This window comes from Scomber japonicus, chromosome 3 (assembly GCF_027409825.1).
Source record: "Scomber japonicus isolate fScoJap1 chromosome 3, fScoJap1.pri, whole genome shotgun sequence".
Lineage (NCBI taxonomy): Eukaryota > Metazoa > Chordata > Actinopteri > Scombriformes > Scombridae > Scomber > Scomber japonicus.
The window spans coordinates 32,821,900-32,839,158 of record NC_070580.1 but is presented as its reverse complement, the minus strand read 5'-3'; the positions used below and the strand labels follow the sequence as shown (position 1 = coordinate 32,839,158).

The following is a 17,259-nucleotide window of genomic DNA, read 5'->3' as shown; positions in this document are numbered from 1 at the left end:
AAGGAAAGGATTAATGAGGAAAAGAGGAAGGAAGTAAGTAGAGAAGGATGGAAGGAAGGAAGGAAGGAAGGAAGGATGGAAGGAAGGAAGGAAGGAAGGAAGGAAGGGAGGAAGGGAGGAAAGAAGGAACAGTCAAAACAGACGGGGTCAATTTGACCCGGTCGGACGACAGGAAGGTTAAGAAGCCAGGTTGAGAGTCACAGCTCTAGTATTATTATATTATATATTACTGTAATAATAATAATAATAGTTTATAATATAAATTTAAAAAACAGGAGATTGTGCTGATTGGTGCTTTTTTTAAAATTAATATTCTGTGTTTATAATTCTTGCAAAAAAAGTAAAATTATGTATTATTTTAAGTCTGCTTTTGAAGTTAAAAGGTGTGCTACTATGAAAATGCTCAACCTGATCAATAAAGGTCAAAAAAGGTCAATATCTTATTCATATACAGACCAGTCAATTAACCTTTATTTATTTATTTATTTATATAACACCAAATCACAGCTAAAGTTATCTCAGTGCACTTCACACATAGATCAGGTCTAGACTGAACTCTTTAATTTAATTTAAAGAGGAAGAAACCCTCAAGTAGAGCCGGACTCTGGTTGGGCGTGGATCTGCCTCGACACAGAATCACTAAATAAATAAAAAGCTGAGAGCGATCCCAGAGGAAACCAGAGTTGATATTATAACTACAACACAAACAGCAGCTGCTCTGTTTTTATTACAAGCTGCTTTTTTTGTTAATGCTGCAAAAAATGGAGCGATTTCATCACCAAACACACACACACACACACACACACACACACACACACACACACACACACACACACACACACACACACACACACACACACACAATAAAACAGATTCTTGTGATCGGAGTTATCACACAGAGAGAAATCTGAACTTGGCCGCCACTTAACCCTCCTGTTGTCCTTGAGTCAAGGAAGGAAGGAGGGAAGGAAGGAAAGAAGGAAGGGAGGAAGGAAGGAAAGAGGGAAGGAAGGAATGAAGGAAGGAAGGAAAGGAGGAAGGAAGGATGGAAGGGAGGAAGAAAGAAGGAAGGGAAGAAAGGAATGATGGAAGAGAGGAAGAAGAAAGGAAAGGAGGGAGGGAGGAAGGAAGGAAGCAAGGAAGGAAGGACAGATGGACGGACGGAGGAAAGAAGGAAGGAATGAAGGAAGGTACGAGGGAGGGAGGAAAGAAGGACAGAGGACAGAAGGAAGAGATAAGGAGAGAGGGATGAAAGAAGGACGGGAGGGAGGAAAGAAGGACGGGAGGAAGGAAAGGAAGGAAGGAGGGAAAGGAAGAGAAGGAGGGAGGAAAGAAGGAAGGTTCGAGAGAGAGAGGAAAGAAGAACAGAGGAAAGGAGGAGGAGAGAAGGAGAGAGGGAGGAAAGAAGGATGGTAGGAAGGAAAGGGGAGGAGGGAGCAAGGACAGAAGGAACAGTCAAAACAGACGGGGTCAGTTTGACCCGTGAGGACGACAGGAAGGTTAAACATCGTCTCCTGAGAGAGAAGAGAAGACGTAACGCTGCCAAATGAAATAACATGGTGTGTGTGTGTGTGTGTGTGTGTGTGTGTGTGTGTGTGTGACGGTCTCTGAGGGATTCTTCTGTTTGCAGCCGCGGGGTCAAAGGTCATTAGCAGACGACTGAGGACTCATTCATGGCCTCCGTCTGTCCGTCTCGCACATTTACGTCTATTTATTATCTTATTCTGCTTTCACCTCCTTCACCTCCTTCACCTCCTTTACCTCCTTTTACCTTTTCCTACATTCCCTCCTTTCCTTATTATGACGTCTCTGACTTTCCTCATCAACGAGCAGCAGAGGTTTTTAGCTTCCTTCCCCCTCGGATCTGTTTTCTACTCACATAAACACACATGAAGAAGACACAGAAAAGCACTTTGTCTCACTTTCATTCAGAAGAAATGAGCTTCATGACTTCACCGAGCCTCTAACACTCACTCACACACACACACACACACACACACACACACACACACTCACACACACACACACACTCACACACACACACACACACACACACACACACACTCACACACACACACACACACACACACACACACTCACTCACTCACACACACACACACACACACACACACACACACACACACACACGTCGTGAGTCTTAATAAAAACTCTCTGAATCTGATCGGCCAGTTAAAGTATAAACACCTCTAAGAATGATGAGAATCTTTTTTTTCAGACCAGAAGAAGAAACATTTTCTATCAAAATCAAAAGTCTTTTTTTATTATTATTATTATTATGAGCCTTCCTCCCTCCCTCCTTCTCCTTTCCTTCCCTCCTTCCTCCCTTCTTTCCTTCCTTCTTCCTCATTTCCTCCCTCCCTCCTTCTTTCCTTCTCTCCCTCCTTCTTTCCTTTCCTCCCTCCTTCTTTCCTTTCCTCCCTTCCTTCCTCCCTTCTTTCCTTCCCCCCTTCCTTCTTCCTTTTCCTCCCTTCCTTCCTTCCTCCGTCTGTCCTTCCTTCCCTCCTTCCTTCCCTCCTTCCTTCCTCCCTCCTTTCCTTCCTCCTTTTCTTCCTTGCTCCCTCCTTTCCTTCCTTCTCCCTCCTTTCCTTCCTTTCCTCCCTCCCTTCCTTCTTTCCTTCCTCTCTTCCTCCTTTCCTTTCTTCCTTCCTTCCTCCCTCCTTGACTCGAGGACAAGAGGAGGGTTAAAGTGACCTAGTTATTGGATTGGAAGATAATTCTCTGATTTCCTGTTATGATTTGTGTTTGGATTATAACGGCAGATAATAAACCGTTTTTCTCTCTAGAGAAAAAGCGTACAAGTACAATTCAACACACAACACCCACAATATAATATGAGTCTTGCTTTTACCATCTTCTTCTTCCTCCTTTCCTTCCTCCTTCCTTCCTTCCTTCCTTCCTTCCTTCCTTCCTTCCTTCCTTCCTTCCTCCCTCCTTCTTTCCTCCCTTCTTTCCTCCCTCCTTTCCTCCTTCCCTTCTTCTTTCCTTCCCTCCCTCCTTCTTTCCCTTCCTTCCTTCCCTCCTTCTTTCCTTCCTTCCTCCCTCCTTTCCTTCCTTCCCTCCCTCCTTCCTTCCTCCCTCCCTCCTCCCTTCCTTCCTTCCTTCCTCTCTCCTTTTTTCTTTTCCTCCCTTCCTTCCTCCGTACTGTCCTTCCTTCTTTCCTTTCTTCCCTTCCTTCCTCCCTCCTTTCCTTCCTTCTTCCTCCTTTCCTCCTTTCCTTTCCTTCACAATATAACCCGAGTCTTGTTTTTACCATCTGTGCTTTAACGTAGCTTGACTCTGTATTTAGATTTTTTTTTTAGTGTGAGGTTTGAGGAACAGCCGTGACCTCCCGAAAACACACATGGGCCACACAGGAGGCATCGGTCTGCTCCACACATGCTGCTTTATTATTATAACACATTTAAGATAAGATCGGACAAGATCATCCTTTATTTTCATGTATTTATTTAGTGTTTTAATCTCTAGAGACAGGTGTCGCAAATTAGCTAGCATGGTGTGTGTGTGTGTGTGTGTGTGTGTGTGTGTGTGTGTGTGTGTGTGTGTGTGTGTGTGTGTGTGTGTGTGTGTGTGTGTGTGTGTGTGTGTGTGTGTGTGTGTGTGTGTGTGTGTGTGTGTGTGTGTGTGTGCGCGCGCGTGTAAGAAAGAAAGAAAGAAAGAAAGAAAGAAAGAAAGAAAGAAAGAAGTTGAAACCCCGACTCGTCTCTCACATCTGCACTCCGAGCCAAGCGCTGTATGAAACGGGTGTGAATGTCAGATTATCGGTTTCCTAAAGTTACAGAAATCACTGCAACCTCCTGCAGCTCTGATGAGGAGAGAGGAAGGGAGGAAGGAGAGAGGGAGGAAGGGAGGAAGGGAGGAAGGTTCCAAAAGCTTGAGAAGCAGTTCTGATAGAGTTTAGATGCAGTTAGCTTTCCTTTAACCCTCTTGTCGTCCTCCCGGGTCAAATTGATCCCATCTCTTTTGTCTATTACTTCCTTCCTTCCTTCCTCCCTCCCTCCTTACTCCTTTCTTTCCTTCCGTCCTTCCTTCCTCCCTCCTTATTCCTTTCCTTCCTCCCTCCCTCCTTACTCCTTTCCTTCCTTCCCTCCTCCTTATTCCTTTCCTTCCTCCCTCCCTCCTTACTCCTTTCCTTCCTCCCTCCCTCTTTACTCCTTTCCTTCCTTCCCTCCCCCTTACTCCTTTCCTTCCCCCTCCCTCCTTACTCCTTTCCTTCCTTCCCTCCCCCTTACTCCTTTCCTTCCTCCCTCCCTTCTTACTCCTTTCCTTCCTCCCTCCCTCCATCCTTATTCCTTTCCTTCCTCCCTCCCTCCTTACTCTTTTATTTCCTTCCTTCCTCCATCCTTATTCCTTTCCTTCCTCCCTCCCTCCTTACTCCTTCCTTCCTTCCCCCTCCTTCCTAACTCCTTCCTTCCTTCCCCCTCCCTCCTTACTCCTTTCTTTTCTTCCTTCCTTCCTTCCTTCCTTCCTTCCTCCCTCCCTCTTTTCCTTTCCTTCCTGCCTTCCTTCCTTCCTTCCTTGACCTGAGGACAACAGGAGGGTAAAGGAAAACTTCTGACCTCAGTGTGGAAAGAAAATACAGGAATAAAAACATCTTGGTTAACAAAAATAATAACTTAAGGCGCCCCGCTAAAGATTTATTTACCCTCTCACAAATTCCACCTTAATACTTTTTTTTTCTCCTCTTCTTTTTTTTTTTTTTAACTCGGCAGGACATGACAACGATGGAAGGAGAGTTAGAAATCCTCCTCGGAGAGCTACACATCAAAATGAAAGGTAAACACTCACACACACACACACATATATATACACACACATATACACACACACACATAAATACACACACACATAAATACACACACACATACACACACACAAGCACATACACATACATGCACACACACATACACGCACACACACATACACGCACACACACACACATACATGCACATACACGCACACACACATACATGCAGACACACACACACACATACACACACATATACACACACATACACACTCACACACACACACACACACACACACACATACACACTCACACACACACACACACACACACACATACATACACACTCACACACACACACACACACACACAGGTTATCAGCGACTATCTTATCTTCTAAATGTTTAACATGTGTTTCCACTTGCAGGTCTGATCGGCTTCGCTCGGCTCTGCCCTGGAGACCAGTACGAGGTGAAACACATTCATCACTAATATCACTCTTTGCTTTTATGAGCTTGGCCTCAAAAGCTTCAATAAATACACTCGATTCACTAACATGCAAATAAAACAAACAACTAAAGAAAGTAGCTATAAATTCAAAACACAGGAGGCCTTAACTTGGGAAAAGCTGAAGGTTTATTAGTAGTACATGAGGTTTTGTACATGAGGCTAAAATGCTGACAGTTCGTTTTTTATGTTACATATTGCACATACTGTAACTATTCAATACTTAGAGCCTGATTTACTAAGATCCATAGACTGTATAAAAGAAATGGACGTAACATCCGTGACGTCACCCATTGGTTTGTGGACTGCTGCTCGGAAGCCAATAGTATCAAATCTAGGCAGCGCCATCTTGAAAATTTCAGGTGCATGCTGGGAAAAAAAGAACACGGATTCTACTTATATGGGCATGAGGCGGAGTCATGGACGGAAGTATGGGCGGGACTAACGGCGGAGCGGGGAGGCTGCGATTGGTTGCGAGGGCTGGATCTCAAGGACATTGGTCAATCAACCTGTCAATCACGACGTAGCCACGTAGCCTGCTTTATCGTCACATATGAAATCAGGGAGGCCAAAATGTCCCAAATGAACATCATACTGCATTGAAGAAGGCTTTAAACTAGCGATTGAGACCATAAACACATTTTGAAAACGTTTACTGAGGTTAGAAATCAAGTGAGAAGTTGGTGAATTCTCCATTGACTTGTATAGAGACGGTCGCCCCCTGGTGGCCTTTTGATAGAATGCAGCTCTAAGTTACTTCCGCATTGGCTTCTTTTCAGAGGACAGGAAATCCCCGCCTGCTAAGATCCCAAATAGTGGGTACTAAATATCGTGCACAGTGCAACAGATTGCAGGTGATCTACTAAGAATAACTGCTTAATGAAAACAGGAGCAGACAGCAGGATTTAAATGAGGGTTTTGTGTCTTAATGGAGAGTTTGGACGAGCAGAAAGCTGCAAGAGCAAAATGAAATGTGATCAGGGTCTAGTGCAGGGGTGTCAAACATGCGGCCCGTGGGCCAGAACCGGCCTGCCAAGGGGTCCAATTCGGCCCACTTTCCTTCCTGTTTTTTTTCCCCTTCCTTCCTTCCTTCATTCCTTCCTTCCTTCCTTCCTTCCTTCCATCTGTCCTTCCTTCCTTCCTTCCATCTGTCCTTCCTCCCATCCTTCCATCTTTCCTTCTTTCATTCCTTTCTCCCTTTCATCTTTCCTTCCTGTCTTCTTTTCCAACCTTTAGTTTCTTTTCTTTCTTCCCTCCTCACTTTTCCTTCCTACCACCTGTCTTTCCCTCCTTCTCCTTCTCTTTTCGTCCCACCTTCCTTCCATTTGTCCTTCCTCCCTTTCCTTCCTTCCTTCTTTTCCTTCCATTTGTCCTCCCTCCCTCCCTTCCTTCCTCCCTACCTTCCTTCCTTCCTTCCTCCTTATTCCTTTCCTTGCTTCCTCCCTCCTTATTCCTTTTCTTCCTCCCTCCTTATTCCTTTTCTTCCTCCCTTCTTATTCCTTTCCTTCCTTCCTCCCACACTCCTTCCTTCCTTCCTTCCTCCTTATTCCTTTCCTCACAGGTGCTATACAAGTAAATCTTCCTTACCTTGTAGGATCGATACAGTACATCCATCCATCTGTCTGACATAAACCTTATTATCCTCCACGTTGTTACCCGAGGGATTACGTAGTCTTTTAAAAGTGACAATACTCTATAAGCTTTACAAATGTCAGCACTGAACGTCTACAGTCTAAAGTCGTTGGGATCGTTCAGGCAGAAACTGAAACACTCAGGAGCAGCTGTTCTCTTGAGATGCTTCTCATACATCAGTCATACATCAGTGATGCATCCAAGATATTAAACTCTGGTAACAACAGTCAAAATGAAGCATGAAATTAAGTCTGATAAAAAAAATATTGCTAGTGGCGATACAACTGAAATACCTAACAGAGTAATACTGTTATCTTGTAAATATGACGTATTAAGTGTTAGTTATGAGACAAGGACTCCATTTTTCTTTCTTTCTCTTTTTCTGAAACTAAAGGCATAGCTTCTAAAGAGACATGTTACTGCTGAATTAGTCTCAATACTGGGAGAAATCTCAGAGCATGAAATCAAAATGAGGGAAATCAGATTTACTTTTAAGGTGGATTGGCATGAAATTTATTGCATATAAAGAAAAACAACTAAGGAAGAGTAGTGGCATGTGCATAATAGGAGGAAATGAAAAAAACTGTCTCACTCACTCATTTTACCATTTGGATATTTTTCTAATTTTCTATCTATGGTGGAGAGTAGGTAGATGTGGAGATGAGGAGGATAAATACATGACCTGAATTCAGTTTACAGGACACACACATGATATAAAAAGGTTTTATTTTATATCAAAAAACAAGAAAAGCTCCCTCAATCATCAAATGAGAGGACTGGAATGATCAGTCCTTCCTTCTGTCCTTCCTTCCTACCCTCCTTCCTTCTTTCCTTCCTCCCCTCCTACCTTCTTTCCTTCCTTCCTTCTGTCCTTCCTTCCTACCCTCCTTCCTTCTTTTCTTCCTCCATCCCCTTTTCTTCCTTCCTTCTTTCCTTCCTCCGTCCCCTTTTCTTCCTTCCTTCTGTCCTTCCTTCCTCCCACCCTTCTTCTTTCCTTCCCTCCTTCCTTCTCTCCTTCTTTCCTCCTCCCCACCTTCCCCCTTCCTCTTTTCCTTTCTCCTACCTTCCTTTCTTCCTTCCTTCTTTCCTCTGTCTTCCTTCCTTTCCTTCCTCCCTTCCTCCCTTCTTCTTTCCTTCCCTACTTCCTTTTTTTCCTTCCTCCCTCCCAACTTCTCTCTTTTCTCCTTTCCTTCTTTCCTTCCTCCATCCACTTTTCTTCCTTCCTTCTGTCCTTCCTTCCTCCCTCCCCTCTTCTCTTTTTCTTTCCTCCCCCCTACCTTCCCCCCTTTCTTCTTTCCTTCCTTCCTCCCTTCCTCCCTCCCTCCCTCCTTTCCTTCCTTCCTTCCCTCCTCCCTCTCTCCTTTCCTTCCTTCTTCCTCCCTCGCTCCCTCCTTTCCTTCCTTTAAACATAACCATATTATATATATAAGCATGTTGAACTTGAGTAGAAACAGTTTCCTTTTACTGAAAACATACGACACACATTATTTTCATGTTCTCGAACTCTCTGACCTTCTTTCGACCCCAAAATAACTTACCTATGTGTTGAGTGATGAGTCACAGTTTGGTGATGTCATGTCTCAATGATGTCATCGTGTGAATCGACCAGGTGGTGGTGCGCTTGGGCCGCCAGCGCTGGAGGATCAGAGGGAGGATCGAATCGGACGACACGCAGGCCTGGGACGAAGAGGAGATGGTCTTCCTCCCGCAGATACATCACAACTTTGAGATCAAGGTAAGAAAACATCATATCTGTAACTCCCTTCCTTCTTTCCTCCCTCCCTCCTTCCCCCTTTCGTCCCTCCCTCCTACCTTCCTTCCTCACTTTCTTCTTTCCTCTGTCTTTCTTTCCTTCCTTCCTCCCTTCCTTCTTTCCTCCCTCCCTCCTTCCCCCTTTCGTCCCTCCCTCCTACCTTCCTTCCTCACTTTCTTCTTTCCTCTGTCTTTCTTTCCTTCCTTCCTCTCTTCCTCTTTTCCTTTCTCCCTCCTTCCTTCCTTCCTTCCATCTCACCTTCCTGCCCTCCTTCCTTCTTCCCTCCTCCCTTCCTTCCTTCCTTTCCTTCCTCCCTTCCTTCTTTCCTCCCTCCCTTCTTCCCTCTTTCATCCCTCCCTCCTACCTTCCTTCCTCACTTTCTTCTTTCCTCTGTCCTTCTTTCCTTCCTTCCTCCCTTCCTCTTTTCCTTTCTCCCTCCTTCCTACACTACTAAAAACATATCTGTTTTCCTTGGCGTTCAATCCCAGCTAGGCGAGAATCCTTGGCTTCCTACTTTTTATTTATTTTATTTTATTTTACTTTTTATTTGTTTTTATTTGTTTTATTCTAATTTTAGTTTTTTTAAAACTGAGCTCTTACTATTCATTTATTGTTTTTATTTATTATTATATTGTGTGTGATTATATTGTATTTTAATATCTGTACAGCACTTTGGTTCAACTGAGGTTGTTTTTAAATGTGCTTTATAAATAAACTTGACTTGACTTGACTTGACTTCCTTCCTTCCTTCCTTCCTTCCTTCCTTCCTTCCTTCCTTCCTTCTCGCCTTCCTGCCCTCCTCCCTCCTCCCTTCTATCCTTCCTTCCTCCCTTCCTTCCTTCCGTCTGTCCTTCCTTCCTCCTTCTCTCCCTCCTTCCTTCCTTCCTTCCTTCTGTCTGTCCTTCCTTCCTCCTTCTTTTCCCCCTTCCTTCCTTCCTTCCGTGATTTGCGTGGATCTCTATAATCCATCGGATCTTCTTCTCGTCTTTCAAGGTGATGGAGGCGAAGGGTTTGGGCTGGCTGCTGGTCGGCATGGTAACGTGTGCGAGCGCCGACTTCTTCGTGGTGAGGCCGCAGCTGATGTTGGTGGACGTGACGGAGCTGGGAACCATCAAACTGCAGCTGGAAGTCACCTGGAAGTACGACCACACAAACACACAAACGCACAAACACACACATAAGAATTACCTAAAAAAGACACTAAAGTCTTCTCTCTTTCTTTCCTTCCTCTCTCTTTCCTCCCTTCCTTGCTCCATCCCCTTTTCTTCCTTCTGTACTTCCTTCCTTCCTTCCTTTCTTCTTTCCTTCCTTCCTTCCTTCCTTCCATCTGTCCTTCCTTCCTCCTTCTCTCTCTCTTTCCTTCCTTCCTTCTGTCCTTTCCTTCTTGTCTTCCTTCTTTCCTTCCTCCCTCCTTCTCTCTTTCTTTCCTCCCCCTTACCTTCCCCCCTTCCCCTTTTCCTTCCTCCCTCCCTTCTTCCTTCCTTCCTTTCCTTCCTCTCTTCCTTCTTTCCTTCCTCCCTCCCTCCTTCTGTCTTTCTTTCCTCCCCCTTCCTTCTTTCCTTCCTTCCTCCCTCCCTTCTTCTTTCCTTCCCTCCTTCCTTCCTTTCCCTCCTCTCTTCCTTCTTTCCTTCCTCCCCTCCTACCTTCCTTCCTTCCTTCCTTCTTTCCTCCGTCCTTCCTTCCTTTCCTTGCTCTCTTCTTCCCTCCTTTCCTTCCTTCCTTTCCTTCCTCCCTTCCTCCCTCCTAAGACAAAATACATTAAAGTCCTCTAACAGGCGAGGTAGTGGTTTTAAAAGCACAGTGGCATTTCCTCCGGTATTCCCCAAAAAGGAAAAACACAATAATTGAATGATGTGACGAGGGAATAGGTGCGGACAGCTGTGCGAGAAAATTGAATTTGTAGCGTAAAAACATGAGAATGTCTTGTGTGAACTTTCGGTCTTGACCTGTGAAGCGTCCTGTATCTCCGCTGCCTGTGTGGAGATCATATTAACCGATTAATCACGTGAATGTCAAGTGCAGCTGGAAGAAAATCTACCTAAACATAGAAGAAGAATGAAGTGACGACATGCCAGAGTGAAGGGTCGCTGCTTTTCTTTTCTCTTTTTTGTCTCTGATGTGATTTATTTATAGATTACAGACTCTAAATCTAAAGGGGAACATGTTTGTTAAAGTGAAAGCACTCTTCATTTACAACGTGGTCACAACATGTTAAACAGACAAAGAAATGTAAAGATAATTTTAAAAAAATCAAACCTGTGAACACGTCACCATGATTATAATAGAAAGCAATAATATCCACATCATAATACCAATTTCATGGCTACGATATGTTAAGATCTGATAATATAGGATGTGTTGCAATCCGATACAATATGATAAGATACGATACAGTACGGTACGATACAGTACGGTACGATACAATACCATACGATACAGTACGGTACGATACGATACAATACGATACGATACAATACGATACAATACGATACGATACAATACGATACAATACGATACGATGCAGTACAATACGATACGATATATACAGTACAATACGATACGATACAATACGATACAATACAGTACAATACGATACGATACGATACAATACAGTACAATACGATACGATACGATACAATACAATACAATACAATACAATACGATACGATGCAGTACAATACGATACGATATATACAGTACAATACGATACGATACAATACGATACAATACGATACAATACGATACAATACGATACGATACGATACAATACGATACAATACAGTACAATACGATACAGTACGATACAGTACGATACAATACAATACAATACAATGTGATACAATGCAATACAATAAGATAGGCTACGCTACGATATGACAAGATATGAAAAGATAGAATACCATACATTGAGATCGGTTACAATGCGATACGACATGATACAATACAATAATCCTTTATTAGTCTCACAATGGAGAAATTGACAGCGTTACAGCAGCAAAGGAGATAAAAAATAGAAAGAATATAAAGATATAATGAAGAACAATAAATAATAATAACAGTAGTAAAATAAATAGTAACATTATGTATAAGAGTAACATTGATGTTGTCAGAATGATGGTATACCTGAGTCTGATACTGAAGTGAAAATAATATATTTAACAGTTGAACTGAAAGTAACAGTCTGACCTGAACTCTATAATCATGTTTTATTCTCACTGATCCAAAAAACACCAGAGAAAGAAAGAAAAGAAAAAAAACTCTGCTACATTATTTACTTCAGGGACTAAACATGAACTCACACTAACCCCCCCTTACCTTCCCCCCTTCCTTCTTTCCTTCCGTCCTCCCTCCTTTCCTTCCTTCTTCCCTCCTTCCTCCCTCCTTTCCTTCCTTCTTCCTCCCTTCCTTCCTGCCTCCCTTCTTCTTTCCTTCCCTCCTTTCTTCCTTCTTTCCTTCCTCCATCCTTCTCTCTTTCTATCCTCCCCCCTTCCTCCTTTCCTTCCTTCCGTCCTCCCTCCTTTCCTTCCTTCTTCCTCCCTTCCTTCCTTTCCTTGCTCCCTTCCTTCCTGCCTCCCTTCTTCTTGATCGTGATTACGATTTAGGGGCCAAACTAATAAAATCGAGGGGAAACGATTTTTTAATAATAATGAGATAGCGCTCAATAACAAAAGTTTTATTTTGAAAGGTCAGACAGGAAGCCGCTGCAGCTCCGTTAGTTTGACAGAAGCTGAAACACACGGTGAAATGTTTTAACTGTGAATAAAAGTGCAGAGTTTCCAGCCTGCGTCAGACGATGCTGAGTTTACTGACTAATTATTAAAAACCAGGAAGTGACGTGTGAACTATCGTCATGGTAACCAGCTCACTCACTAATATCTCTGCACATTTTCTGCTGTGTGTTGCGTTAAGCGGCAGATAAAAGGCTGCTGCTGGGAGAGAAAATTAATTAAACTGAATGTCCAATAAATACAGCATGTTTCTAAAGTTAAAAAAAATTGTTTTAATAATCGTGATTTAAATTTTGACCCAAATAATCGTGATTATGATTTTTCTATAATCGAGCAGCCCTAGTTTCACCTGCAGTTTGCTCCTAAATTCAGCCGTGAAGCTGAATCCGTGCAGAGCAGAGCAGACGCTGCATGAAAAGGATGAAAAGCTTTGTTTTGTTGGTTTCTGAAATCTCAAACATCTTTCTCACAATACTCTGACTCCACCGCATGTTTACAGCAGTAAAACAAGGACAAACACCAAACGACGAGATTTAAACAAGAAGAAGAAGAAATGATGTCGCAACGTTTTAAATTCACTGACATCCTGCAGAGTTTGTTCTTGTTATTCTCGTCATTCTCTGCCTCTCTCCTCGCCGCTCCTCTAACCTGAGCCAGCTGTCGCTGAGCAGCTGATTGAATACAGAGTGTACATCACACACACACACACACACACATACACACACACACACACACATACACACACACACGCTGCTCTGCCCTTGCACCATGACAGATCACATTTCAGGGTTTAGAGAAGCCAGGTGGAGGACTTTTCATGGATTCTCTGTGGAGAGATGGAAAACTCACACAAGGCTGCTCAATATCACACACACACACACACACACACACACACACACACACACACACACACACATAATCACACACACATACATAATCACACACAAACACACAATCACACACAATATCACACACACACACACACACACACACACACACACAATCACACACACACACACACACAAACACAAACACACACACACATAATCACACACACACACACAATCACACACACATACACACACAGACACACAATCACACACACACACAATCACACACACACACACATACACTCACACACACACAATCACACGCATACACACACACACTCACGCACAATCACACACACAAACACGCACAATCACACAATCGCACACACACACACACACACACACACACACACACACACACACACACACACACACACACACACACACACACACAATCAGTCAATTACTAATAAAATTATTAAACAAATCAATTTAGTGGATTCAGGCTCCATGAAAACACAAAATCTATCTAGTGTGTCTGTAATGTTTTGTGTGTAATGTTCATTTAAATGTGTGTGTGTGTGTGTGTGTGTGTGTCTAAATGTGTGTGTGTATTTTTCTCCCGCAGTCCGTTTGACAGCTCAGAGAAGATGCGTCCGCTGTCCGTCAGCAGGCAGTCGGTCTCCAGCAGAAAGAGTTCAGTTTACAGCTGGACGGCACCGAGCACCCCCTCCTTCACAGAGAAATACTTTATAGTGAGTACACACACACACACACACACACACACACACACACACACACACACTCAAGGGCACGTTGCATTGGGTTCATTCTCTAAGGACTTTAACCAGAACCACAACATGCATGACTCCATCCATTACCTTAACATGAACATCAACATTAAACCATATCATAAATATCTTAAAGTCAGTAAAAGTGTAAAGTAAGAATAAAAATGTGTTCTGAGTTTGACATACCACAGAAAAGTGTGTTGTTAACCACCCTGCCAAATTTGAATGATTAAAGAAATCACCTTATATATGAAATTAGGCTTCAAAGTTGTGTAAAAATCAGCCACTTTCTCTGCTCCCAAACGCTGTGGGAGTGCCCGTCGAGTCCGCTGAAACCCCGCCCCCTACCAAGCGTCACCTGTCAATCAAAGTCACCACCTCTACCAGAAACATGGACGCTAGGTCTGAGAGCTTTCTGCTGCTAACTCAGCTGCTAGCTCGGCGGCTAACTCCGCGGCTAGCTCAGCGGCTAACTCTGCTAACTCGGCTAACTGTAGACTGTAGTAGTAGTAGTGTGTGCTGAATGTATTTATACCTCTACAGCAGCAGGGGCGGGTTTATGCCAATCACTAAATCCTGAACACAGAAATCTTGAAACACAGTTTGTGAAGCCTAGCTCCACAATTCAAATCTAAATGGTTGAAATGCTTTTTACACCTTTTTTAGAAATACATTTATGACCTATTTAATGTGTTTAGAAGAAAATATCTGAATTCACTTTACACGGTATTCTTTAAATATAATAATTTACATCATGAAGTTTCCAATTTCATCTGCAAAAGGGCGTCGAGTCCACACAATGTGACTGTACACAGTAGAACACACACACACATACATAGAAGTGAAATCTCATCCATTATTTGACTCTATTCATCAAATATCAGTCAAAGTTTGATATTAATATTTGAGTCTCTCTCTCTCTTCTCGCTCCTCCTCAGTCGATGGTGCGTGAGCTGCAGGTTCGAGAAGGTTCCCTCCCGTCGCTTGTGTCCAAAAGTCGTCACAACCGAGGAGGCGTGTCGTTGCTCAGCTACCTGTCCAACCCGTCACACACCTCCCTCACATCACCGCAAAGCCCCAACACACCCAGGTAAATTCAGCAGCCATTAATCCCTGCTGTCGCTTCTGTTTCTGAGCCACTGAGCTACATTAACCCTCCTGTTGTCCTTGAGTCAAGGAAGTTAGGAAGGGAGGAAGAAGTAAGGAAGGAAAGGAGGGAGGGAGGGAGGAAGAAGGAAGGAAAGGAGGGAGGGAGAAAGGGAGGAAGGAAAAGAGGAGGGGAGGAAGGAATGTAGGAGGGAGGGAGGAAGGAAAGAGAGAAGGACGGAGGAAGGAAAGGAAAGGAAGGAAGGAAGGAAGGAGGGAAGGAAAGAAGGGAGGAATGAAGGGAGGAAGGAGGGAAGGAAAGAAGGGAGGACGAAGTACGGAAGGAAAGGAAGAAGGGAGGAAGAAGGAAAGGAGGGAGGGAGGAAGGAAAAGAGGAAGGGAGGAAGGGAGGAAGGGAGGAAGGAAAGAGAGAAGGAGGGAGAGAGGAAAGGAAGGAAGGGAGGAAGGAAAGAAGGACAGAAGGAAGGGAGGTAGGAAAGGAAGGAAGGAAGGAAAGAAGGAATGAAGGAAGAAGGGGAGGAAGAAGGAAGGAAGGGAGGAAAGAAAGAACAGTTAAAACAGACGGGGTCAGTTTGACCCGGGGGGACGACAGGAAGGTTATAAACACATCAAACCATCTTCAGTCTCAGGTGGACTCACAGTTACGCCTCCAGCCCCAGCCGAGGCACCAGTCTGGGAGGAAGTCAGACTCAGCTGTCTCTGGGTGAGGAGGGGTCGTCAGAGATCTCTGCAGAGGAGAGGGAAGGGAGGAAGATGATGGATGAGAAGGATGAAGAGGAAGAGGAGGATGAGGATGAGGAGTGGAGAGAGGTGTTTGATTCTTCGTCCACACCAGCGGAGAGTAAAATGGGGTCGCTGATGGCTCTGCAGAGGTGAGGATGAATTCAAGTAACTTTTAAAGTAACATGTATCTACTGTCTGCACTGGAACATTGAGTCCAAATGAGTTAAATACCGTGTAAAGTGAATTCAGACATTTTCTTCTAAACACATTAAATAGGTCATAAATGTATTTCTAAAAAAGGTGTAAAAAGCATTTCAACCATTTAGATTTGAATTGTGGAGCTAGGCTTCACAAACTGTGTTTCAACATTTCAGGATTTAGTGGACGGGTCTGATTAGCATAAACCCGACCCTGCTGCTGTAGAGGTATAAATACATTCAGCACACATTACTACTACTACAGTCTACAGTTAGCTGAGTTAGCCACCGAGCTAGCAGCTGTTAGCAGCAGAAAGCTCTCAGACGTAGCGTCCATGTTTCTGGTAGAGGTGGTGACTTTGATTGACAGGTGACACTTGGTAGGGGGCGGGGTTTCTGCAAACTCGGCGGCCACGCCCACAGCATTTGGGAGCAGAGAAAGAGGCTGATTTTTACACAACTCTGAAGCCTAATTTCATATATATATATATATATATATATTTTTTTTTTTTTTAATTTAAAATTTGGCACGGTGGTTAACAGCATACTTTTCTGTGGTATGTCAAACTCAGAACACATATTTATTCTTACTTTACATGGACTTTAAGAAATTTTATAAAGACAAATTAAAACAATTCAATAACACCAGAGACGATGGAAAAATGAAGTTTGAAGTGTCGATGAACCTTAAAAAATACCCTCAGTCTGTCTGTGAATGATTCATTAAACCAGAAATATGATCTTCAGTCAATGTTTTTTTAATAACTAACTACCACAAATACATTCATGAAGCTGATTTTATGGCTATTGCTGTATAAAATGATAAACTAGGCCTTATATGTAGAGGTACATCATCTCTTAGCATCAACACGTTACTTGACTATGTGTGATTTTTACATTTTTTTGTGTCAGTGTGCAGAATCCTGAAATAATAACGCAGCTTTGACCGTTTGTCTTTTTGTTCTTCATGTGAATAAGGATGATATATTTACTCTTTGCAGGTTCAGCACTCCTGACATCCTCAGAAAGAACACAGCTGGAGAACCAGATGTTGAGACACACAGTACGGTCAGAGGACAGGAAAGCATCAACGTGCAGGTAAAAAAAAATCATGTTTAAAAGGTTCCTCTGGTTATATATGACGTTAAAGAAGCTGAATTAAACACTTCATTTAAATCATGACTCACATTTATGAGTGTAATTGTAAGCCAACACTCAAGTGCAGC

General features: G+C 43.2%; 1 protein-coding gene across 1 annotated transcript in view; it reads left to right on the top strand.

Annotated features, from left to right (window-relative positions):
* Nucleotides 1–17,259, top strand: part of ripor3 (RIPOR family member 3) — a 105,925-nt gene that overhangs the window by 76,615 nt on the left and 12,051 nt on the right. The window contains 8 exon segments of the mRNA XM_053316720.1: nucleotides 4,731–4,794; nucleotides 5,193–5,236; nucleotides 8,514–8,639; nucleotides 9,651–9,796; nucleotides 13,844–13,970; nucleotides 14,945–15,096; nucleotides 15,737–15,985; nucleotides 17,035–17,131. Of these exon segments, the coding sequence (XP_053172695.1) occupies nucleotides 4,731–4,794; nucleotides 5,193–5,236; nucleotides 8,514–8,639; nucleotides 9,651–9,796; nucleotides 13,844–13,970; nucleotides 14,945–15,096; nucleotides 15,737–15,985; nucleotides 17,035–17,131 (1,005 nt within the window).